At 36.5% G+C, this 24,586-nt stretch overlaps 1 protein-coding gene across 3 annotated transcripts in view; it reads left to right on the forward strand.

The window, feature by feature from the left end:
* IMMP1L (inner mitochondrial membrane peptidase subunit 1) overlaps nt 1-24,586 on the forward strand; it is a 38,771-nt gene that overhangs the window by 1,310 nt on the left and 12,875 nt on the right. For 2 of the 3 annotated variants that reach the window (XM_009288855.1, XM_009288858.2), the window contains exons 2-4: nt 16,991-17,128; nt 17,936-18,024; nt 18,953-19,079. In XM_009288855.1, coding sequence (XP_009287130.1) covers nt 17,024-17,128; nt 17,936-18,024; nt 18,953-19,079 — 321 coding nt within the window. In that variant the 5' untranslated portion in view covers nt 16,991-17,023. Of the gene's footprint in view, nt 1-16,990; nt 17,129-17,935; nt 18,025-18,365; nt 18,847-18,952; nt 19,080-24,586 lie in introns of those variants that run through there. The other variant, XM_009288856.2, reaches the window with a different exon arrangement.

Consider the following 24,586-nt stretch of genomic DNA (forward strand, 5'->3'; position numbering starts at 1 on the left):
AGGCAGCCGGGTGAGGGTGGCGGGGCCGGGCCGGGCCGGGCCGGAGGGCGCGGGGTGTCGCTTCGGCGGGGGTCCCGGAGTTCCGGCCGAGGTCCGGGGCTGAGGGGGGAGGCTGGGAGCGGGAGGGGGTGGCCGGGTCTCCTCCTGCCCGGGCGCGGGGCCGGCGTGAGGAGGCGTGGGTTGTGCGGTGCCAGTGCGGTGCCGGTGACTCGGCCTCGCCGGCCGTGCTGCGGGGGGGAAAACCCCGCTTTTGCGGTGCCAGTGCGGTGCCGGTGACTCGGCCTCGCCGGCCGTGCTGCGGGGGGGAAAACCCCGCTTTCTTCTCTCTGGGGCGGTTGGGATGCCCGAGGTGTCAGTAAGGCTTGAAGTACAGTGAGTCGTGTGCACCCCTGGGTTATCTCGCCAGTCTCTGTGCCGCACCGTCGGCGTCACCTTCGAAAAAAGCTTTTCTCGTGCGCGAGCCTGGACGTGAATAGGAAGGAAAAAGTATTTGTAAAACGTTCTTTTTATCTAACGGCGTTTAAGTAACTGTATGTAACATAATATGTAAGTATGCTTGGAGTCGCTCTCTTATTTGTAAATAACCGCGGATCTGTAATAAATGTGTGATTTAAGACCTCTCACTTGGAAGCAAGGTCTTGCATCAATACGATGGCTCTGGACCATGCTATAAGCCAAAAGCTATAGCAGAAAAAGTTGCTTGATGTGAGAAATGTAACTTCTGTGCTTCATTAGCATTTATTGTTGAATCTGTTACTAATACCATAGAAAGTTATTTTGTGTATTTTGGAAGATTAGCATGTCCTTTACTTTTTATTAGCAATTTATGGACAGTAGCCTGTGCCCTTGTACACGGCAACAAACAACTGCCCTAAACTGAGTGTATGTAAAAAATTGGTGAAATATTGGAATTTGATATTTTCTCTTCTGTTCTTCTTTTATACAAAGACATTAAAATGCTTTTTATCTTAACAGAAAAATTTTAGTATGCTTGCTTTGCAAATCAACACTTTCTGTTATAGTACTCTGAATTTAAGAGAAATCCCTATGAGCATATAGAAGAGCCACTGTGACAAGTATTTGTGTATTTGTTTTTAATCTGTTGGTGTTTCAGATGCATCAAAAGCTACTTGAAGACATTTGCACATAGCAGGATGTACTAATGATGCTCTAATGTCATAATTCCCCACTCTATTTCTAATTTCAATAAATGATTTTTGTTATTGCTATAAACCATAGTTTTTGAACACCTGTGGTTGTTATTAATTGATTTTTAATTTCCTCTTTTTCAATTGAGGAAAAAATAATATTCATATTAAATATGAACAGCAAGAAAGAGCAACAATGTGTTAACAATCCTGAACCTCAAAGTTTTTCCTTCATACCATATTCAAGCTCAGGAGCATGAAGTTTCAGTATTACGTCTTCCTAGCCGGTGAAATTGCATTCATTTTGCTGCTGACCAAACTTCTTTACATGTTAAGGAGTGGACGGTTTAAGATCTTTATCATGAGTATCAAGAGGTTGTCTTAATGCCAAACTGTGAAATATTAAATAATTTTTAATTTCAAATGTAGATTATTGTCCAGTGGATGTTAGAAGTATTTGTCTCTAGAGGGGGAAAAAATCAAAGGATACATTTAAAAACATGGCAAGAAATAAATATAGCTATTAACTGTCATTTCTGTAGGGTCTGAGTAATGACTTGTGAATATCTGGAAAAGGAAAGACTTTAACAAAATAAAGGCATAAAGCATAATTCACAATTCTTTTTTAAAAGAGTTCAAGAATCCATTCTTGTCAGTGGGATTCTCTGGTGTAAATTCTGTATAATTGAGGAGGCTGAAACTTACAGAGTTCTCCACTTTTAAAACATCACATCAGCTCTTCCATTTCTTACTGCATTGTCATTCTGGAGTCCAGATACTTAAATATTTCAGGTATGAGTGCTTGCAGATGTGTAATGCTATTAAAAATTGCAGTATATCTGTAGAGAATTTTTTTTATTGAACGCTTGTAATCCAAAGAGGATATCATTGCTAAGTCACCACTTGCTTATCAGAAAAAGAATCGAACGATATCCTATGTGTACTTTGTCTCAGTGTTTTCTCGGCCGCGCACCCACGTCCAGTAAACTTCCTTTTGTTACTTCAGTGAGACAAAGTATTTTTTTGCTTGTTTAAGTAAAATGTACTAATATAGGTTGCATTAACTTTACAGAATAGGTGTAAATACACATCCAGGGCTGAGGCCTCTCTCTTGTTTGTCCATTTCTCATTGGTACTTCTCTGACAGGTAGCTTTTATACTTTTTTTCCTTTTTCTTATCTTATTTTCCTACAGGGAAATTAAAACTAGAGGCTAAATAATTCTTTTTTTTTCTCTTTCACTTTGGAGCCCAGATTCTGAAAGCATTTTGCAATTGGGAATACTTGTGCTGTGGTCCTACCACTTTTAGAATTTCTTACATAAAGTGCAAATTTACTGGAAATCTCAGTGTCTCCTGAGCTGATCTAATAGGTCAGCATTGCTAAAAGAGGAAGTGTTGTTTCCTTCTCCTCCTCTGCTTGCAGTGATTCAGCCTAACAAACCCTGGTGTTTGTCAGATCCTTTCTCGAGCTGATTCAGCTTGCTAATCTGACTTGGAACTATCTATCCACTTTCTTAATAGCTTAATTTTGTGATATATTGCTGAGTTGATGCAATAAGGAAAAGGGCATATACACACAGTGGGGAGGGGGCAATTGAACCTTCCACCTCTTGCTGACTGTGAACTGTTAATTCACCTCACCCTGTGAACCTCACAGCTATTTCAGAATTTTATGTATTTTTAAATAAAGTGATATTTTTGTGATAAATTTTTGAGTTGACATCCTTTGAAATATAGAGAAACTATCTCTTACATTGTAACTTATAACAAAAGAGACTGTTTCAGATATTACAAAAAATATGGAGAAGTAGAAATAGTTTCTCAGTATAAGAACTGAATGTTAAAAAGTATTGCAGTAGTTCTGTTTGATGTTCATTTTTCCTCTGTCACATTAAGATGATAGGTACGGTTAAAGTCCTACTGATTTAGAAAGCAGGTAGAAATAAGCTATTTTTAAAAGATTTAATTTTTAAAAAAATTCATTAATTACAATAAAGCTTTACAAGTGAGTATGTGCTTATGAAAACACCACTTACAACATCTGACTTTACCTGCGTTTCATTTCAGACAAATAGAGAAGAAACTAATTTTATGGAGTTTTCTTTATTTTTAAGTCAATGGTGTTTCATTTCCAGGAATAATAATAGCTTTTTCACTCTCTTTGAATGATACTAAAGGTTTGCTTATGTTCACATGTCCACTTTCCAAAAGATGAATTTCCAGCCATTGTAAAAGATCCCACTAGGGGCTGTCTGACAGAAAGCAAGACCATAAGAATTGTGATTCTAGGTGCTCCTATATAAAAAACCCTCATCCTCAAATACACATTAGTAGGTAGATAAGTCCTGCTGTTCTTGCTCTAGGGATGGAATTGAAATGCAGAGAAACTAAAGAACATGGAGACATTTGCAAATGATCAGGAAATGTCTTAACAAGTTATTTCTTGTCAGCTGGGCTATGGCAACTGACTATGGTCATACTCAGCTCATTGTAAAATGGAGAAGTTTAAACCTTTGTGTCTAGATCGGGATGTCTTAAACCGTAGAATAACCAACCTTTCTTGCTGCTTGCATATTATCATGTAGCCCAGATCAAATGTTTATGTCAATTTTAACTGCAAATCCTAACTCTAGTATGAAGAAGTCAAACTCTCTTTTCTTTCCATTCCTTGTAAACTTGCTGATGCAATTCAACTACTTGCCTATGCCAAATGCAGATTCTAAGATGGATTAAGAGGATTTTGGGTGAGAATTCCCTAAGGAAAAAATGGAGGGAATACAATGGGTGAGCGAGAGAGCAATCAAAACATTTGGGAAAAGGTATGCTTGGAATTTGATCTTCAAGTATGTTTGTCATTTCGCTTCAAAAGCCGTAGCCTACGGATTTGGTGAATATCCTAGTGTCCCCAAATAGCAGCACTTCTTAAAGTGTGCTTTAGATACTTTGTGCTTGATAAGAGGAAACACACCTGTTGTGGCTGTCATTGCCTCTTTTCTTTGTTTACTGCATGCAACCTACATGGGTTGCAGATGTAAACTCTTTGGACCTTCAGTTAATGCAAGCTGAGGTTGTATTTGAGCAGTGTTTCTCAACAAGACTGTTACTTATGTACATATTTTATTTTCCTTGACTTCAAATTACTGTTTTTGCTATGTTTTAATTGTGCCTTATAAGATTCAGTGTTTGCTCTTGTCCTTCCGTGGCAATGAGCAAAATGCTGTCCATTTTGGAATAAAACACAGGAGTGCATTTTCTTTCAAAACTGTATGTCTGCCTGATCAGTTTTCAGTAATATTTTTCTGTTGGGTTTATGTATGGGATAGAGAACTAGAAAACTGCATCCTAGTGGCAGTTCTAATTCATAATCTTATTAGTGTTTGCTGTTACATCGCCAAGCTGCTTCCCTCATCAGTTCTGGAATGTGATGGTATTAGACTGTACTGATTAAAGTTTTATAGTCACCAAATCAGATTAGCTATTGAGTCACCTGACTAGTAGGGCTCGCAGTCATGTGATCCAGTGCCCTGCTGAGCTCCCGCTGGGAGCTGAAACAAGGTAGTTTGCTTTTGAGATGTTCTTAAGTATCTAACAGCGGGTCATGGATTATGGCTGCAAAGAAGATGGCTTCATTTTCCTGATCTTTGAACTAGCTAGAATGGGCTAAGTTTGAAAGTGCAGGATCTTCAGGCCATGAGCCAACAACTGGAAAGAATGTTTAATCCTGGAAGTTCTGACACCGAAAGACCTGGGTTTTTTTCAGTATGAAAAAGCTTAAAGACTACTTATCCAGTCAGTCCATGGAAAACGCGAGGATTAGTGGGAGGGTTTAAGACATACCAGTTGTATGATATTATATAGAACACGATATGATTTTCTTCAGAAAGCCTCTGGATGTTACCTAAATGCATCCCTGTGGGTATACTGAATGACAGCAATAAAAATTTGAACCTGTGTCAAATTTGAACACCTCTTTTAAAATAGAAGCAAATAAATTGAGACATGAGCTACAGTGGTATGTGCTGAAGACAATGGTTTACTAACTCATTAAAAAGTTATTTAAATGTTTTCTCTAATTTCAGATTATAAAAATGTATAGTATTACTGAAACTTGCAGAACAGTAATATTGAAAATGAGTTGTAAGTTGAATGTACTGTCTTAATAAGCGTCATACAGATTAGTGGTGTATTTCATAGAGATTATTTTCCTTTTGTTTATCATAAAAGAATTCTTTTTTTAAAAAAAAAACAAACATTAATTTAAAAATACTTGTAGGCTAGGACTAAAAGCAAGGGGGGGGGGGGAACCCACAACAACTAGAAAAGGAGTATTATTTGTATTATGGCTTCTGATATTCTGTAATATTTTCCATACTGGGTTCCATGTCTGTATAATGTTTACTTCAGGATTAAAAACTAGAAATTAAGGTAGATTGATTCTAGCCTTTTCAGATGCTTAACATCCAGAAATCTCTTTCATATTGAATACAAATGGCTGCCCTCAAAGAATAAAACAGTTTGGCAGTGGAAGAGGTGAAGAGTAAACTGTGTTTCAACTGGAAAAACATGATTTAAATGCTTTGATATTGAGTCTTCATTTTTGTCTTCTGATTGTATCTGATTGCACATATTTCATTAAATAGTCACTTCTAAAGCCAGGTAAATAATGTAGGTAATTACGATTTATGGAAAGGAAAGGTTTAATAGCTGTGACTTTTTTTAATGTAACTTATATTAGTGCAGTTTATGTAAGAGTTAGCTGTGACTTTTTTTAATGTAACTTATATTAGTGCAGTTTATGCAAGAGTCCAAAATAGCTTATATTACATGTGCTTTTAGAGCCTAAGATTCACTGCATATCTGTAAAAATACATATCATTGAAAGTAATTTATAGTTGCTATAGCATTTTTTTCCTGATATGCTGGTATTACAAAGGTTAAGAATTGGCACATTTTGGATTTTAAAAAAGTGTTATGTTTTCTGCTAAGCTGTTAGTGCTTTTAGTCTTCAAAGGCATTATTCCAAATAACCAATTCCAAATGTTATTTCCATTACAAATCTACAGTATCAGCAGGTGCTGGAATACAGGCAATGTTTGCTCCTCACCTACATTGTGGGATTTTATAGAAGGCACTCTCTTCTTGGATTTAGCTGTTTTGTCCATCATCTCTGCAATATTGTGAGACCTGAAACCTGCGAAATGCTTTGGCAAAGCACTTGAGGCCTGCCCATGGCCAGAAAAGACTTAACCGATCACCTTCAGAATTATTTTAAAATTGTAGCTTATCTCTGCTTGCTGAAATATTTTTAAAAAGAATTTTCCCTCTCTTCTGCTGTTAGCCAAAACCAAACAGTAATGTTTCAACAAGAAGTACTTCTGCAGTAGTTTCTGAATTTAAAAATAAACAAAATCTGGGTCGTAAGTTTTCTAGTCGCACAGCCCCACCTGTCTGACCTCCCCTCTTATATAAAGGAAATGTTGTTAACTGTTCTTATGCTTACAGGTAACTTCTGACTACTGTGCTGAAGTGTAGAATCTGTATTGCTGACACACTTTTTTGGATTAGCTTTCAACAACTGGCTCTGGCATCAGTTGAAGTAATGACAGGCATGCTAGGTGAGATTCAGAAAGTTGCTGCTCTGGGGTAGAATGATGAACTGGCAGTTAATTGAAAACAGATCTGAAAACCTCAATGATAGCAAAGCTGGGAATCTTTGCCAATGTGCTTACATGTAAGGATGTGACTTCTTGGTGAGTCCCACAAACTTGCAACCTCACCTTTCCAGTGTACTGGCCAACGATGTATTCTGATCATTGTGACTTCCGTAGATGCTCCAGACAGGTAGGTTAATGCTAGCTTGGTTATTCAGCCACTGCCAGTGTGGAAGTAACTTCAGATAGTGTAGTATCCTCTAACAAGCAGTTTTCCCCCCCTTATTGCCCATTCTGTCTTAGATGTATGAACTACTCAATCTTTGCACGTCTGATAAAGACATGCAAAAGAGCAGTGGTTGAGCTGAAATGCATATAGGTGTGTTAGAAGGAGCTAGATGTAGTAATTTATATAGCACTGTGAACAGTGATACAGTTACTGACCCGGCTCAGGATGACGCTACTTCTGGCTTTCCCAAGTAGTGATGTTCATCAGTGGCTTCACAAAAGTGTACAACCCTCAGGTTTTGCTGAGGACAAGGTACTGCAGAGTCATAGGAACATTCAGATGTATTTGATGGACTTCCATCTAGTTTCACAGCACTATGACCATCCATGGAGTGGGGGATGAACCAAGATGTGCTGCTGTAAATAATTCTGTAGAGCTGTGTTACTATACCTTTTCTGAGCACAGAGACAGAAGTCTTGCTTGCTTTTCAAAAGATGTGACTGTTGTAAGAACTTGTTTAGAATGGTAAACTAATTAGGTCATTGAGAAGTAGATGAAGAAAAGAGGCATTTTGGACTTTAAGTAGGCAAGAATTAAAATTTAGATTTTTCAGTGTGAATTATAAAGTTAGGTAAAACACAAGCAAGCAATCTAGTAAAACTTACTTTAAATATGAAAAGCCAGATCCACTACTGGCTATTTAAGAAAACTTACATTGTTCCACATTTGGAATAATATTGTGTTGAAAAAAAAAGCAGAAAACACTGAATATCTGGCTTTTTTGTAGCCAAGCTGTATTTTAGCAAACTTTCATTATTCTTTATCTCAATGGATTTAGCTTCTTCCACCTCCTATACTGAGCCTGCCAGTTCCATGCCAAAACCGCTGTATTTGCTGAAATCCCATTTCAGGAGCATGTATCTAGGAGTAGGGCTGCCTAAGCAAGCTAGCTCCCTTCTGCTTCAGAGTTTGAGAATCACCTTTGTGATTCTCAAGTTACTATCTACTCAAGACAAGTTACTGTCTACTCAGTAATGCATTGAAGTTTGCATTGACTTGAGTTAGCTTTTGCTAGCTTAGATGTTAGTGCTGTGACAGTAGCTGGAAAAGTTTGTTTTATTGTTGAAACCTTTTTATTATATGACTTCCATAAGAATATGAAAACAGTTTTGGTTATAGAAATACAAATGTGTCATAAGAAGGTGCTTGAGTTGCATGGCTGCTCCCATTTTTTTCCCCCAGGTACTATTTTGCATGAGATAATGTATGTAAAATGAAAAAAAAAATTAATATATAAAGTTGTAGAAACTAAAACAGATTGAGGGAAACTGAAATAGCAAGGTCATAGAAATAACAATACTGTAACTGGTAACTGCAGAGTAACTTCAACACTGTATTGTAAATGGGACAGACTTAAGGTTGCGGTTGCTAGTGTAAATGTAAGCTTCACTAATTGTTTCAAGGTCCCATCTTGTTTTTGTATGAAAATAAGTGTATGCGTTATTTCATTGCAGTGGGGGACTCATTCTGCAGGAAGTAATTTATCTGAATTTTTAGTCCTAAGACTTAACATGTACTTGATTCTAGTATCTTTTCAGTTTCCATATTTTCATTATTTCTGTGAATTAGAGCTGTCTCTGTGTCCCTAGCAAAGGAAGAAAGGTAATTGAGCTTCCTTTAAATACATTTTTATGTTTCTGAGAAAGCTGTTGCACACTCTTGGAGCTGCATGTTTCCACCAGTTCTCTATCAACTGTGCTTCCATTGGTCCAAAAAGTGTGAAGCAGTGTTTGGTCTTGATTTTTTTTTTTTCCTAGAATTTTTAACATTTCTGGCATGAAAGACCTAAAATTCACAAACATTAAATTGTAGGAAGATCATCAGTCTTCTCAGCACGTACACAATATTTGTGAAAGGAGCTGTATGACCAGTCACTGTTCTTCCTTTTAAAAAGGCAGTGTATTATGAAAGAAAGGGCAAGTCAAATTAGTAAACTTAGATGAAATAAAACCTGATCACTTATTAAAAACTTAAACAGTTTTTAAGAAAGCGGTTCAGTCAGGGACATGTGATATTAGTGATAACTATTTTTCTGTTTTACAAGTACTTGTGTCCTCATTTGAAATTTGGATTTGGGGTGGTTACCTGTGGTAAAATAAGCTGTATAGGCCCTTTTTGGTGATCTGTTTGGTATTAGTGACAATGCAGTTTGTGGGGCTGGAGTGTGCTCAGCATCTTGCAGGTACTCTGCACCTCAGCATATAATCATTTGCTAATTTTGAGAAAGGCACCTCTACTTACTTGATTCACTAAGTAGTCAGTTTTCTCACTTATTACTGTGTCAGCTGTATCTTTTACTTTAAACCATCAAATTAAATAATAGTTTATACTGGCTTTTTATTTTAGTTCATGCATTTGAAACCTGGAACTCAGATAAAAAGATAGTTTCAGAATAAATTCAGTATATTATTTATGAGTGGAGCAACACATTAGCATTGAGTTCACAATAGATCATATCGCTTTTATTCCATCTTACAAGCTTAGCAGCACAAACAGAATAATCAACATATTATTTGGCTGTCATCTGCTGAACAGAAACCAGAGATCACAAGGAGGTTTTCCCTAGCTGCAGTGATGGCCTTTTTGTTCCAAGCCCCCATCTGGGAGGGCCATGGTGTGTTATCATATGGAACGCGGGGTTTTCTGTAATCTGCTTAGCTGCACTGCAGTTTGAATCTTTATTCCATGTTTGTGTAATTTATAATTTTAATGAGACCATGGCTCTTGTGGGCTTTGAAATATATTAAAAGCTCTTTTGTGCATATGCTTTTGTTCTTGCTTAATAGGCTCAGTGTATTTAAAACTGATGAATTTTTATTCATGGATTTGGATGTCTGGGGATTAACTTAGACTGAATATCATTGCACTCATCTATTGATGTTTGGAACTTTTTTTTAATACTTGTATCTGTAAGTGGAGAAGAACTTACAGAACTTGTGTTTTATACATAAAACAGCTCAGAAATAACTGATAAAATTTTATTGAGCAATGAGAAAAAGTACTGATTACAGGTTTTTTTACTGCATAAACTCACATGAAATACAATTCATGCTATGAAAAAATAAGTAGTTGAATCTATGTACATGTGTGTATTTAGAACTTCATAACTAAAAAAGATTTTGAGAAAGCCGTCAAAATTTTTGTAGAATAATAGCAGTGACAGGCACTTGATTTGCATTTTTCTTCTGTTCAGGTAACTTGAAAATGTAAATACTGAGCTCACTTTTGTCTGTTTCCATTCTCCTGTTTTTTAACACTTTTTTTTTAATGCAGAGTATGCATAAGATATTTCCTTAGAAGATGATGCTTGTAACTGGGAAGTACTGGTGAAGAATATACAGAAGGATTCTTTGTTGTTGTTATATTTTCTGACAGTGCTAAAACTGGTCTTGTTTTTTGCTTTTGTATTTTTTAGATGTTTAATAATAGCTTTGATTTACTACTGGTGTTAAGATCTCATACTCTGTGATTTCTGTGTTCATAAACCACTATGGAGTACTCTTCAATGATGGCATTCTAATCCGAGACTAACACTGGGGATAAAATTAAGACACTTGTATTTCTTTCTAAACGGTCCTGCTGATGGTGTACATAAATAGGTTGCTTTGTTTTATGGGGAGGGTTTTTTGTTTGTGGTGTTTTTGTTGGTTTTGTTTTTTTTACCAGCAAGCAATCCTCTTCGTAATGACAAATATTTTAAGTAAACAGCCTTTTTACTTGTCAGTGCACAGGGGAATTATTTGCCCCTCTTCTGTTCACTGCTTTGAGTAGTATTTCCAAAAATACCTGCATACTTCTAGAAGGTGCGTCAGCACTGGGAGGTGCAGGGGACATGTGAGCCGTGGACAACTTTAGTTTCTGTAGAGTCGTAGATTTTAAGTGCCTAATGTGAAAATTGGACTTGTAACTCTTTGTCTTAGTTAATTAAAATTAATTTCAAATGTTTACATGTCTATGTCTCAAGTGAATTTTTTCAAATTTAAGATAAACGCATATAGCTCAGAATATAGTTATTTGACCCTTGTCACATAGACATGGTGTATTTTTCTCAGTCACCAGGGAAGTGGCTGTGCTGTCTGTCAGACCTTTGGCGTTTGTCCTAACTTTGACATTGTTACAGGAAACTGTTAAGTGAATATTTCAGCATCCCTCAGAGGCTCAGACTTGCCATGTACAACCATGCCTTTGCCATGTACAACCATGCCTTTGCTCAGCTATGCTCAGCTATTTGGATTTCGCTGTTCAGCAAAGATGGGTGTATATTGCTGCAGAGGAAGATAGAAGCCCTGGAATGCATCTCACCATTAATACAGCGTTTTGTACGGGGTTGTGGGATGGTTAGGAGTTGCTTCCCAAAGGTAAACAGAACCAGTGAGAACTACTTGAAATCTGTTTTGAAAAATTGCTCATTCTTATGTAGGTAGTCTCTAGTTGTTTAACACCAGAGGATTGCATTATGTGAATTTATGTTTACAGGATTGAGCTCCTTGTCAGCTTGAGATAAGTAGATGAAGGAGCACTTGTTGGAGACAAACTGTCAGTGCCTAGTAGAGATAATGGGGAAAAATAATCTTCTCTTCCAGAATATCATAAAGCTTTTTCAGATTTGCCAGACCGAATCCAGTGTTTTTTCTAGAGAAAACCAAGAGCTAGAAATAAAAATCAAGTTCTGCCTGCCTCCCTGCTTGGAAAGACCTTTTGAAAATTGTTCCTTGTTTTGCTTTAGATATTTGGAATCCTCAGATTATAATTAGAATATTTTAAACATTTTATATTTATTAAGTTATGTATCTGATATGGGAAGAATCTTTCCCAATAAACATGATACACAGCTTTCATTATTCTAGCACATGTAACATTAATTTCATGCAGAAATTTTAAAATAATAGTTTAATATAAATAACAGTTCAAACATAAATATTTAAATAGCCTAGTCAGTGTGCAGGGGTGTTTTTGTTTTGGGTTTTTGGATTTTTTTTAAAGTAATACTCTGAGTAACTCTTTGGGAAAGAGATGGTTCAAGTTATGGGATTACCTTCTGTGAAGAAAGGTGTCTGGTTAGAAGCGGAGAATGTTAGGAGAGGAGTTTCTGTTAGCTAAGGAAAAACTGATAAACTATCACTAAATATTCAGTGAAAATTCAGAATTAGGAAGCATTATATAAAGCAAATGTGACTGGAAATTTATTACAGTGAAAAATCTATTTGATATCAAGTCCAATAATTTGTTTAGCCACACTTTCATTGGCTGCAACTTTGATTTTCCTGTATTTAAATTTTTGGCACCATATGTTAAACTGTCTTACACAATGCCATTGGTTATCTGGAAATGATAAATCTGCTCATTGATTTCCTGATTTTATTATGTACACAGTTAATTGTAATCCAAGATTACAGCAAACAAGATGTTAATTTCTAGACAACCTATGTACATTTCCCTCAGTGTGATTGTTAAAGAAGCAAAGAATACAAAGAGAATACCATTTGTGCTATCCTCACAGGAGCTGTCAATAAAAGATGTAATAGGGGATTTAGGAATCTGGAAATGGCTAACTAATTTATGTGAATCTATTTTATTTCAGCTAGAAAGACCAAGCTCTGTTTCGTCTGCACTGCATATTGCAGAGCACAGGCTGTCTATAGAAAACCAGGCGGCTGCATATGGATAGTCCCTTGATATCATTCACTTGCTGTGTAATCTTATTATGCAAAGTTCTAATCTTCACCTAGAATGAATGCCTCTGGGTCAGAATATAGTCATATCAGGGTTTTTGAGGTCATGTTTTGTGATCCTTAGCTTATTCTTCTAAGTAGGGCTGGGATTTAAAGAGTATTCCCCAGACACGAGCAGAGATAGACGGCAAAACCTGCTGCCTTTTTGGAAGACAAGACCAACATGAGGTCCCTGGTAGGATTAAACTTGATTTGTAGCTGTAGGATTTTTTAACAGATGTATTATTGGACAGGGAATAGGGGGCCACCAGCACAGCGAAATTGGATCACGATTGGCATTCTCGGGGAGTCCGCTGGCTGCTAAAACAGCAGCTGCATGTGGATTTGACTTCTTTCAGGTGAAGCGACTTCCAGTCATTTGGAAAGGATGGGATGAAAAGGAACCTTGGTGATAATTTTGATGTCTGCAAGATTTAGTACCAATGTAATGGGATTATCGGTAACACCTTCACTGCAGAAAAAGCCACCTGGTGCTATAACTGGCAGCAACTGAGAACTAATCCTTTCCCATCTCTTGGATGTCATTCATGAGGCTCAAAGTGATTTCCACCCTGCTAGCTGTGATTAATTTTGTAAACAAACAAAAAAAAAAATCAAATTATGAAGGCATAGGCTATGTAAAGAAAAGGGAACAGAAGATAATAGTAATTACATTTTGCATTTTACTTGCTGCAGGGAATAAACGATACAGTTCTTTTAAAATAACCAAATTGTATTCTACGTGATAAATATGGATGTGTAATCTTTTTTAATCAATGACTATGTTCGGTATAAAAACAATGTCTATTTCAGTATAAAATTTTCAGCTACCTACTATATGATAGTAGGTAATACCTGGAAGTAATTACAACAGGTTTTATGCCATTAATTCTGCGATAAGGATGTTTATACAACAGATCCATTAAGTTTTCAAGCAGCCTGTGACTTAAATAATTTGTTTTACTGTGCTTAATGGTCTTATGCTGTATCTGGTGGAGTTGCCTGCTCACAGCACTTTGTATTACAATTAATTGTGTGATGTAGGAAAACATTCTGCTATTTACCTTCTTGTGATTGACAATATGGCATTGTTTAAAAATGTACCGATAAATAGTTGTCTGAGAAAACAATTGTATTTTACTGATGCTAGAGCAATTGTAAGATAAATGTTCTGTGGGATTGTTTTAATAAACTAGAGTTGGTTTGTTTGGGTTTTTTTTTTGACTGAGCTTACTCTTACTACAACCATTCACTTATTAACTAGAAGTTGTTACTTAAAATGACATGGAAACTTCCAGGATTGTAGTTATTCTATGGAATGAACATTAGATGTCTAAAGATGAACCTTAATGTTTAAAAGCAAAACCCCCAGTCCTCCGAAGTTATCTTGTTAGGTTCAAACTGTGTACAATCTAGGTGCTATGTATGCCTTAATTTGAAATTAACTTTCTTGAGTAGTAATAAAGCCTTATATAAGAGCTAAGAATTTTTTCATCATTATCATGAACATCTAATAAGCCTGAGCATTTAAAAAAAATCCATTGTGCCACGTTTATAAACTGGGACTGGTGAAATCCATGTCTTGGGGGCTAAGAGTTTATTTTAAGAGGACTGGGAACAAAATTTGAGACCTCTTCACTCATGTTCTATCCTCGTGGTTAGTTTTATACCATGACAGCTCTAGCAGTAGGTAAGGCTCACTCTGAACCCTGTGTTTCCTTGAATAATTTACAAACCTATCCCTCCTAATTCAGAGTTACTCAGACATCAATGAGAAATGAATGTGTTCAGTGTAACTATTGGTAAGTACGTGTCATCCAGAGTCCAACAGAAAATCAGTTGCAATTGGTTTGAAACTTATTTTCAGAGACATATAGCAGTTGTTTGTAGTTTCATAATAAAAAATTATTTTAGTTATAGCCTGATAGCTGTTGACATGAGAAGTTTACCTTTTCTCTTAATGAGTCTGTCGTTACCATTCCATTTGGAGCAATCAACAATATCTACCTACTTTGGTCAATGTAATGCACTGTTTATACAATTCCTTTTTACCTGTAATATCCACAGGTGCCTGAATTCTATACTGTCTTAATCTATTAATATAACACTTCTGAATAGCATGGATCTGAAATACAGGATGGCTGTGCAGTATTTTTCTGTCTGAGAAGCAACGTGAGGCTGCCTTTCTAGCAGGTGCTCTTAAGAAGTATTGATGATGTACTTCTCTCAGAAGATAGTTGTGGTCATTAATTCACACTAGTTGTGCAGCTCTAATTGATCTGCTGTCACTCTGTCTTCCTTGTATCACCTGTAACACACTTCTGGGCTCACAGTGTTTCTGGCCCTGAGAGCAAGGAGTTGGTCCATGCTTTTCATAGTGTACTGGGTTGAGAAGAGCAAACCACTTTTCTGGCTCTCCAGAATAAATTCTGCTGAAAGTGCATTTCTCTTACAGCGAAGCTGTTTCAGTTTCTACAGGCTGTCCTGCAGTGTGCTGGGTGCTGCACGTGCTAATGAAACAATTCAAGACTTTTCTGCTTTCTGTTGTATTTTGGTTCATTACTGTGAAACTCGTTAGCTAATATTAAGGATGGTGAATCACAGATTGGTTTAAGTGGCTTTATTCTGGAGATTTTTTGTTTTAAAAAAAAAAGGCAAGTACATCTTTTTTTGGAACAAGGAAATGAGCTTGGCAGAGAACATTTTCCCCCAAGAATGGTTGTCTTTTTTTTCTTTATAAATAAATACTAAATTCAAAGAACAAAAGCCACTTGACTGTATTCAGGCAAAATTCCCATTAACTTCTAGAGAGAGTTGTGCAAGTAAAGCTGTGCACTTTTAAATGCCTGCGTTTAAATAGCAAAATGTCATGAAATATAGAAGGGGAGGTCATTACTTCAGGCTATATTGACCCATCTTAGTAAATGAGGGAAATCTTGCTGTGGTTTTAATTCATGATAAAGCTGATACTCAGTTTAAGGGGGACAGGTTTCTTGCAGAATGTAAGACTTGCTTCAGTTACTTCAGTATGTTTTCCACTTCTTTACATAGAAATATAGATATTAAAAAAACTCTTAAAAATTGGTGTAAGGAAGCATATTAGTTAGATTAACATTGCAATAATTACAATTAGTCATCAGTTTGACAAATATTTGGGGGAGGGGATCAGAAGATATTTACAGAATCCTTTCATATGCTACAGAACTTATGCTGCTGTACTGTAACTGAGAGCAGAAAGACCTAATGCCTTATTTTTATAGGCAACTGTTTTGGTAATGGAAATCTAGTCAAAGGAAAGCTTTGCAAAACCTCCAGAATTCCTATCAACAGCTCTATTCTTTTTCTAGTCATATTTAGGCAAGCCATTCAGGACTCCATTATCCTTAATTTTGTCTAGTTCTTCAAGCCTATTTTCATTTGATTGTCAGGTTGCTTTTAAAGTTTCGGTTGACTACTTGATTACTCCAGTTTTCTGTGAATGTAATTTCAGTTGTGAAATATCTTCAGATCACTTCAGATGGTTTGATGTTTCTCTGTTTTGCTGTTGAGTGTTCAGTTTTAAATACTAGTGCTTGAAGAAAAACAGTGATTTAAGTTGCACTGTCGTCACATGATTAAAACAACTGTCAAGTGTTACTTAATAAATAACTGCATCTGAGTTACAGTATGTGGTCCAGTCAGGAAGTCAAAGCCTGCATTAAAGGTATGATTACAGCTTTCCAGATTCCATTCAGCCTAGTGGAGGGGAGGGTGTCCTCCTAACTGTTGCAGATATTTAGACATGTGGCAGGTTAGCCTGTCTGCAGTCTTGGGTAAAAGAAGCCCAGCTGAGTCAGCGGAGAGCACTGACACAATTCTCTCCCATTAATTACTCTAGTTTGCCAAAGGTTGTTTTGTTGGTGTTTTTTTTTTTGTTTCAGCTCCTACTCAACTGAATCTTACTAATACGCTGGTGAGGGGGGTCAATTGATTGTACACATGGAGGTGTCTGTGTAGTAAACTAAAGACTTCTTGATGGCATTTCAGTTTAAACTATATTCATCTCCTCAGATATATCTGATTACTTGTTGTTTTTATTCACTGTTCTTTTTTTAAAAATACTGTCCATCAGTTGTTAGATACAAAAGATAGTTTTGTAAATGTTAGGTGGTTTGTTATCAAATGAATGATATTCTTCTGTTTTACTATAGACTAGAACCAGCTGAACGACGTAACGTTGTACCATGCTTCGCAATGTCCTAGGAAAAACCTTTCGATTTCTTGGGTATACTGTGCAATATGGCTGCATAGCGCATTGTGCCTTTGAGTACCTTGGAGGAATTGTTGTGGTAACTTTTCATTTTCATGACATTTAAAAGAAAATAAAACTATAATACTGAAGTTGTTATATGTAATAATGCTAATATTTCAGGTTTCTTCATTATTTTTTTTTTCAAGCTTTTTCAAAGTGTGTTTAGTAAATCCTCATTTTTTTGGAGGCAGGTCCAGCCTTTATGAAAGTTATTTCTACTTCAGGCGTTTGTATTTCTTGCCAAGTGACTGCTTGAGGCGTCACTGAAGCAAACGGGAAACTGTGATTAAGCATTTTGCAGAGTACGTTCTTTCAGAAAGACTGAAGTCACTAGTAATGCCATAAGAAATGCTCTTGTTTCCAACTCTGGGCAGATTTCTGGATGTTTTATGCTGTGTCCTGTTGTGTGTCCCACCCACCCCGGTTTCTAAACCTAGCAGATACTGCTGCTAGATGTAGTGGATTTTGGCTGTGAGCTGCTCTTGAAGCTCCGGTGATGCTTCTCTTTTACAGAGGCTGAAGAAAGGGGCAAGCTGGCAGAGCTCAGAGCACTGCTCCAAATAATTTCCTGCAGATTAGGTGCTGAAATAAATCTGTAAGGGCTCGTAGCACCTAGTTGAGGACTAATCCTGAGTGAATACGGAGCTGTAACACAGTTACAGGTGCTATGGAGGCTGTCCTCACCTTTTAATTGTATCAGATGTCCCTTGGAGGATCTCATGTTTTTAGTTGTTCTTTACATTACACCTTTTCTAATTTATTAGCAAATAATTTGAATATTAATGTATTTTAGATAAAAGTAATTGGAAATAGTAATTTTTTCTCATTTATTTTTAATTTGCAGTGTTCTGGACCTTCAATGGAACCAACCATTCAAAATTCTGATATTGTCTTTTCGGAGAACCTTAGCCGCCACTTTTATTGCATTCGAAAGTATGCTCCTTTGTTGAGACTAGATTTTACATTCCGTTTGCCAGAGCTTGTCAATAACCACGTTCTATCCGTCCTTTATTTTTCGTAGAGTCTTCTGCTTCTAAATTGTAATTTTTCATAAATCTCCTCCCATTGTGTCTGATGGGAGTTAAAGTAATCAAGACATACAGCCCATTGAACAACTTGTCAGAATTTGTTTAGGATATAGTCTATGTCACTTTTACAGCGTTGTCCAAAAAATGGAAAAACTCCCATTTTTTTCCCTAAAACAGTTCTATTGTGTGACTGTAACTTTTCTCTAAGCAGTTTTGTCTCACTTGCCAACCAAGCTGTAGGTATTGCTGTGCTCAGATAGGTTGTTAGGAAAGTGACCAAATGGTGTAAGTACTGTTTATCAAATGTCATTTTATTACTGTTGTAGACCACAGTAGGCTCAAGGCCCTCGCCCATTTTGTTGTGTACTGTTTCACTGTACATTCTAATGTATATGATCAGGAGGCAAAAGTAATATTATAAGGTCTTACAAACTCAGATTAGACATTTGACCAAATGTTATTCTTCCAATGGAACTTCAATAACATTTAGGAACGTGGAATCTGTTCTGTTCCATATTCATGTAGCAACAGGATCAAGGAAAATGGCATTCATTTCATCAGAGCATTGGCAATTAAAAGGTAGTCTTAAATGTTTCATAAATTATATAAATAACAAAGAATCTCTCCAAATGTACTTTAAAAACTGCGTGAAAAATTACACCCTAAGTAAAACTGAAGAAACCAAAATTGTAGACAAGAATTTTCAGCAGAAGGAAGTATCTTTAATGTACGTGAATATTTTTGGAGTATACACATTGATACACATGTATTCAAGCCAAATAGTTTGTACAGAGTTCTTCTATTTGTTTTTTGTTTCTGTTTTTTCCTCTCAGAGGAGATATTGTAATTGTGAAAAGCCCAAATGACCCCAAATCAAAAATCTGTAAAAGAGTAATTGGCTTGGAAGGGGATAAAGTCTGCACAAGCAACCCTTCAGATTTCCTTAAGAGTCACAGCTATGTAAGTATTAGTTTCTTGCTTTGTAAATTAATGATTACTTAAGTAGGCCTGGTAGTCTGTAAAGGATTTGCAATATTTGAGTACATCATAAATCATAAAGTACGACGTTCATAAATTATTCTTTCTTTCTTGTATATGTACAGTAAAATGTTGAAATTTGTAAACTCTTGTTTATGGCAAGCTTTCTCAATGTCTTTTGTCACTTTGTAGGAAGTATAGGCAGATGATATTTTTGCTCTGCCCTTTGCTTAGGTCTTCTTCCCTGCAAGAATACTCTAAAATTCTCTGCATAAAGTGCAGTACAGATGGCAGACTCAAGGGCTTGGTCTTAAGGCAAAACTGTTTCTATATTTTAAACATTAAGAAGTGAAAATTTTGTCTCTGCAATAGCTTTGAGGATTTTGCTTTCAAAATTATACTTTAGTGTATCTCTGTATTTCAATGTAAAAATATTTTAATTTTTCTGAATACGGTTGGAAAAGTAGTAGTTTTCCTAACTTGTCCAAAAAGTCAGGTAACAAGATGAAATAAAAAGGAAAAAATATTCTTAATGCTTACTTGTCCTTACGCAGATAGACTTAACAAACATTTGGAAAAATTTGTGACAAGATGTTTTCAGTAACTTCTTTTTAGGCTATCATTAGAAAAATCATCAGAAATCATGATCACAGAAAAATGTAGGTTTTTTTCCCAAAAGCATGTTTGACCATTACCTCTGTTAGCACCTTGTGGAGACATCAGATTTTGCACACGTGTTTTGAATCTTAAAAGAAAGATACTCTGCCTTTTCATATCCACTTCATCCTCACAATTAGAATGAGAAGAATTACCATCTGGCCCATAGCTGAAGTCCTGTGCTGTGAAGGTGGAGAATTTTATGGAACACTCCTTGCAGCCAGCTACTGTTTGTGATAAATCCTTTGAGAGTTTAGCTACCATGAAGACAGCCAACTTCACCAGCGTGCCTTCAGGTACCATTGCTTCATTTGTATCAAGCAGCTGAAGTGGAGTCTGACCTTACTAAAATCAGCGGCAAAATTCTTGTCAACATTGTGTCTAGATTCAGGTGTCTGGATTTAGTCAAGACCTAGGACCAGAAAGCAAGGATATGATTCATACCCTGTTCTGAGGGGTTGAAGTTGTTGTGTCTTCCACTCCGGTGTTGAGGGAAGACATTTCAGGCACCTGCCTCTAATCTGCCGTTCCGATTAAGTGCCAGTACCACTGCAACTTCTATTTACACTTCTGTCACTCGTGGACAGAAAGAAGGCACTCATTCTCTGTTAGTTTTGAAGGGGAGGATAGAGCATTTGGTTTTTCCATAAATCAAATTGTGTTACTGTTTAACCAAGGAAAAAACTAAAAAAAACCCCCAAAGAACCCCAACCCACCTTTCTTACCAAGTTGAAGAAATTGTCTAGCTCCTATGGGAGTAGTAATTTAGATGAAATACGAATTTCCCAGAGCAGAATGACCTGAAATGGAAACCTGAATTCTGTGTATGCTGACAGAAGACGCAAACTGAGTTTCTCTGAGCATCTTGTTCCTCCCTTGTCTTAGTCTTGAAAAGGAAGTTGAGGAAGGATTTGTATTTAACAGGATGTCAGCCTTTCTGGGAACCCTGAGCTAATCAAATGACTATCCAGCAGAACAATTTCTGCCCTAGGTGCAAGATTTCTCATCTTCAATTTTAATACAAAATGTAAGGAGAATGAGAGGAGGAGGAGTGCAGAGTCCACTTCCTGTTTTCCTGTGTATGTTTTTCATAAAGGCTAATGTGTGGAAATACAGCAAAGTGACGTGCAAGCGTGCTTAGTTCTTACATCATTACTTGTATCTAGGGGGAGAAACGATCTAAATGGAAATGCTTTCGTTTGTTAGTGCATATCTGTTTTCCTCCTGTCTCTAGTGGTTGTTGAAGAGGTAGATCTTTCCATCTGTTCAGGAGATGCTTCCTTTACAGAAGAGTATATTCTCAACATAGATATCTGCGCTTTATGCTCATAACTTACACTGGATTATTCACTAAGTAAATTGTTCTTGTTGGGGAGGGGAAAAGTGATACGTGTCTGTGTTTAGGTAATTGTCTAATCAGATTCCTTATTTTAGTGAATCACTGTGCTATGCACTTTTTCTCTTAATTCAAACACAAGATTCTTCAAAGCAAATAGCAGCATCAGAGGTACAGAGAACCGGCTATTTCTTTTGTTGCTACTTCCTTAAGAAGAATTAACCTGAGTTGGGTTTTTGAAAAAAAGATTGTTGAAACTGAGGAAAGGCCTTGGCTAGGATCCCAAATGGCCAGAAGTGCTGCCCGGGGTGTCTGGCTGCCAGAGAAAGGTACAATTGCAGGCACTCTTTAAGTGAGCAAAGCCTAGAAATTGCCATGAGTTTTGTTGTTTATATTAGACTAGTAGCTGCTTTTTTTAAAATGAGAAATCTCTTGAGTGATACTTGAATGCAGTGACTCCAAAGTGTGTCAGGTCAGAGGATTGTTTTGTTTTTATTACAGTGAACTGCTCAGCTTTCCTTGACTAACTTGTCTCCTGTTTGGGGAGTGATAGAATAGTTACCGTCATGTTTGCAAACTTATTACAGTACGGTAAATACAAAGTATCAGATGCCAGAAATATTACCAAATTATGTAGTATGAACCCCTGCTTCATTCTTTGCCGGTGTTTGCCACCTAATGGGTAGGTATTATGAGTTAGCCAGTTACTGCAGATGTCAGAATAATGGCAGTACAACATACTTAACACAGCTGAGAGTGAAACCACCTCTAAGCAGCTGCTTCTCTTGTTGCCCCAGTGGAGAATCCTTATAGTCATGTTAGTAGGAATTGTGCTTAGTCTGGATAGACTGTGTCAATGTTAGTGTTGGCATATTTTACAGATTTTAAGTTAGGGATTTTTGTGCTTAGAAGCACTACCATATATGATTCTTACTCTGAAGCCTAAGAGAATGCTAAAATCGGATCCTGCTTCCAAGCCTGTTTCATTCATGAATATACTTCTCAGGATGGCTTATATATATAGATAGGAGAATGGAGAACTCTGTTTACAATTTGCTCTCTGTAAAATTACACAGATGAGATACTTTATTGCTGCAAACAACCACGTAGATACCTGTAGATTAAAAAACTCCAAAAAACAACAAACCAACCTTCCAAGCTATAATAAAAATGAAAAATAAAAAAATCATTCAATAAATTGAATAAGTTGTTCTGAAAAGAGATAGTTCAGTTGAGTAGAAATGCAGTGTAGCAGCAGTAGTTATGTGTAAGTCTGCATAGTGGTATAAAAATACTTTTGCTGCTCTGCTTAGCCGAAGTAATACATTATATGAGAAAAAATATTTTTGTCAGAGTGCACTAAGTGTAAGGCTGTACCAAGAAACTGTCTTTGAAGTCATTGTTGGATTACAAGTTGCTGGAACTAATCCCAGATATCAAATTGATGGGTATAAATTGAGCACGTGCTTAAATTAAAATGTAAGTACATAAGGAACATCTTTACTTTGGAGCCTTTATGGTACATGATGCTTCATATGCTAGAGGTTGGAGCTTATCTGCAGAATAATAATGAGGGAAGTCTTCCTATTTACATGAAAAGTATAATGAAATTCCCTTTTTGAGTAAGCTGCTATAGTATTACAAAGTTAGGAAAATGTAATTTTTCTTTTCATTGCCTTTTTATTGATTTTTGATATGGAATATGAGCATTAGGCTAGCAGTTTTGCTGGGCTCTCTTTTGGTTTTGTGCTCAATGATGATGTTTATAGATATAAGCAAGTGTATTTACTGTTCATTTAAGAATGAATAATATACTTCTACTGTATCAGAAGCAATGTGGTATGAACCCAAAAGTTAAAAAGGTAAACAACTAATTCTTAGTAATGTGGTATTCAGACCTAGTTTCAATTATTAAAAAATTTCTTTATTATTTACTCATTTAACTATAAGATCTAAGTAATGAGGGTTAATAAGGAAATTACTCAATGACAGTAAACCCCTGAAGTGGTCTTTAAAAAAAGCACCTGAAAGGTCAAATTTCATATTTAGGTTTTTATTTCCTGTTTTTAAAAGTCTTAATACAGATCCAGGTTTATAATTCAGATTGAGTATCCTATTGTTATATTTGAATTTGTTTTAATGCCATTTACTTTAGCTTTAATTTCTTTAGTACCATATGTTCTTGTGCTGCAGCTCCTATTTACAAATTGAAAAAGTGAGGGGTAAGTCATCAGATTAAAACAGCTTGTATGTCATAAACCACCAATATGGTAAGCCTTTGTGTCGCTTAAACAAAAGTAGTACCTAATAATGTCACTTAATACAGCTAGAGTCTGTAAATAAGGAACTGCCTTTTGCAAGTCATAGTGATAAAAAGCTGAGATATAAATCCATATCTCAGCAACACTCTGCTGGTAATCAATCACAACGCACCACTAATGCTCTGAGACTAGCTGATGTGGAGGAAGTATGTTTACCTTGTGCTAAAATGAGGCTCATTGCGGAGATGGCATCTCTTCATCCTGTGGTTAACTCTAGAGCTAACATAATTCTGAAGATAATGCATCTTACTGTGTTTGCAGATCAGAGAAGTGGTCTTATGCAGCACTATTAACTCTTAAACAGTCCTTGTCAAACGCAGTAAGAATATTACGTGGGTACTAAGAATAACGTAATGTTAAACAACACAGTATCTTAATCACTAGACAGTACTACAGATTTTGGATGCTCAACAGAAGACACTGAAAAGTGGTTTGATATTTCAGAGCGCTCAATACCATTGGATGGTCTCTTTAAAATATCCTCAATAGCACTTAAAAATAAAATTCTCAAAACACTGGTTCTCTTTCCTTTGTCCTTAGTATCTTAATAGCTAGTTTACACTCATGGTTTATTATTTCATTAATCTAAGTTTTAATAGTTGCCGGTCAGGAGGAAGGAAAATATCTTTCTTACTCTTTCTTCTTCTCCTTAGTTCTAGTGTTCTAGAGGCTTGAAAGTTACTCTAAATGTCTGGTGGGAAGGGAGAACTGATTTGGACTACTTGATTAGTTTGCAGATTTGTTTGGTTTGCAGATCCCTCTATATCCCAGTGCAGAGAGTTCTTGACTAGAACTAATCTTGAATTTTCTGAGAAGTAATTTTAAATCAAAATTCTGATTTATCAAAACTAAATTATTCAAGGGAAAAGAAACACAAAGAATTTTATCAATCTACTTTCCAGTATTTCCAGGGTTTCCTCTGCTCAAGTGGATTGGTCTTTTTACCTTTGCAGTTTTGTTTTTGATATTTCACAACCATACGAGTGGCATGACTTGACACAACAGCACTGGTACCGTTCGCCATAGCTTATCCTCATGTCTGTGGGGTCAGGGAGGTGGGTGGCCAGACGTGGGCATGCCTGCACCATAGCTCAGGCATGGGACAGCAGCGAGAGGCTGAGCTTAAACGCAGCTCCTGAATGAGCTCCCCACTGAGGTCTTGCATCTCTCTCTCA

Source organism: Aptenodytes forsteri, unplaced genomic scaffold (genome assembly GCF_000699145.1).
Source record: "Aptenodytes forsteri isolate BGI_AS27 unplaced genomic scaffold, ASM69914v1 Scaffold8, whole genome shotgun sequence".
Lineage (NCBI taxonomy): Eukaryota > Metazoa > Chordata > Aves > Sphenisciformes > Spheniscidae > Aptenodytes > Aptenodytes forsteri.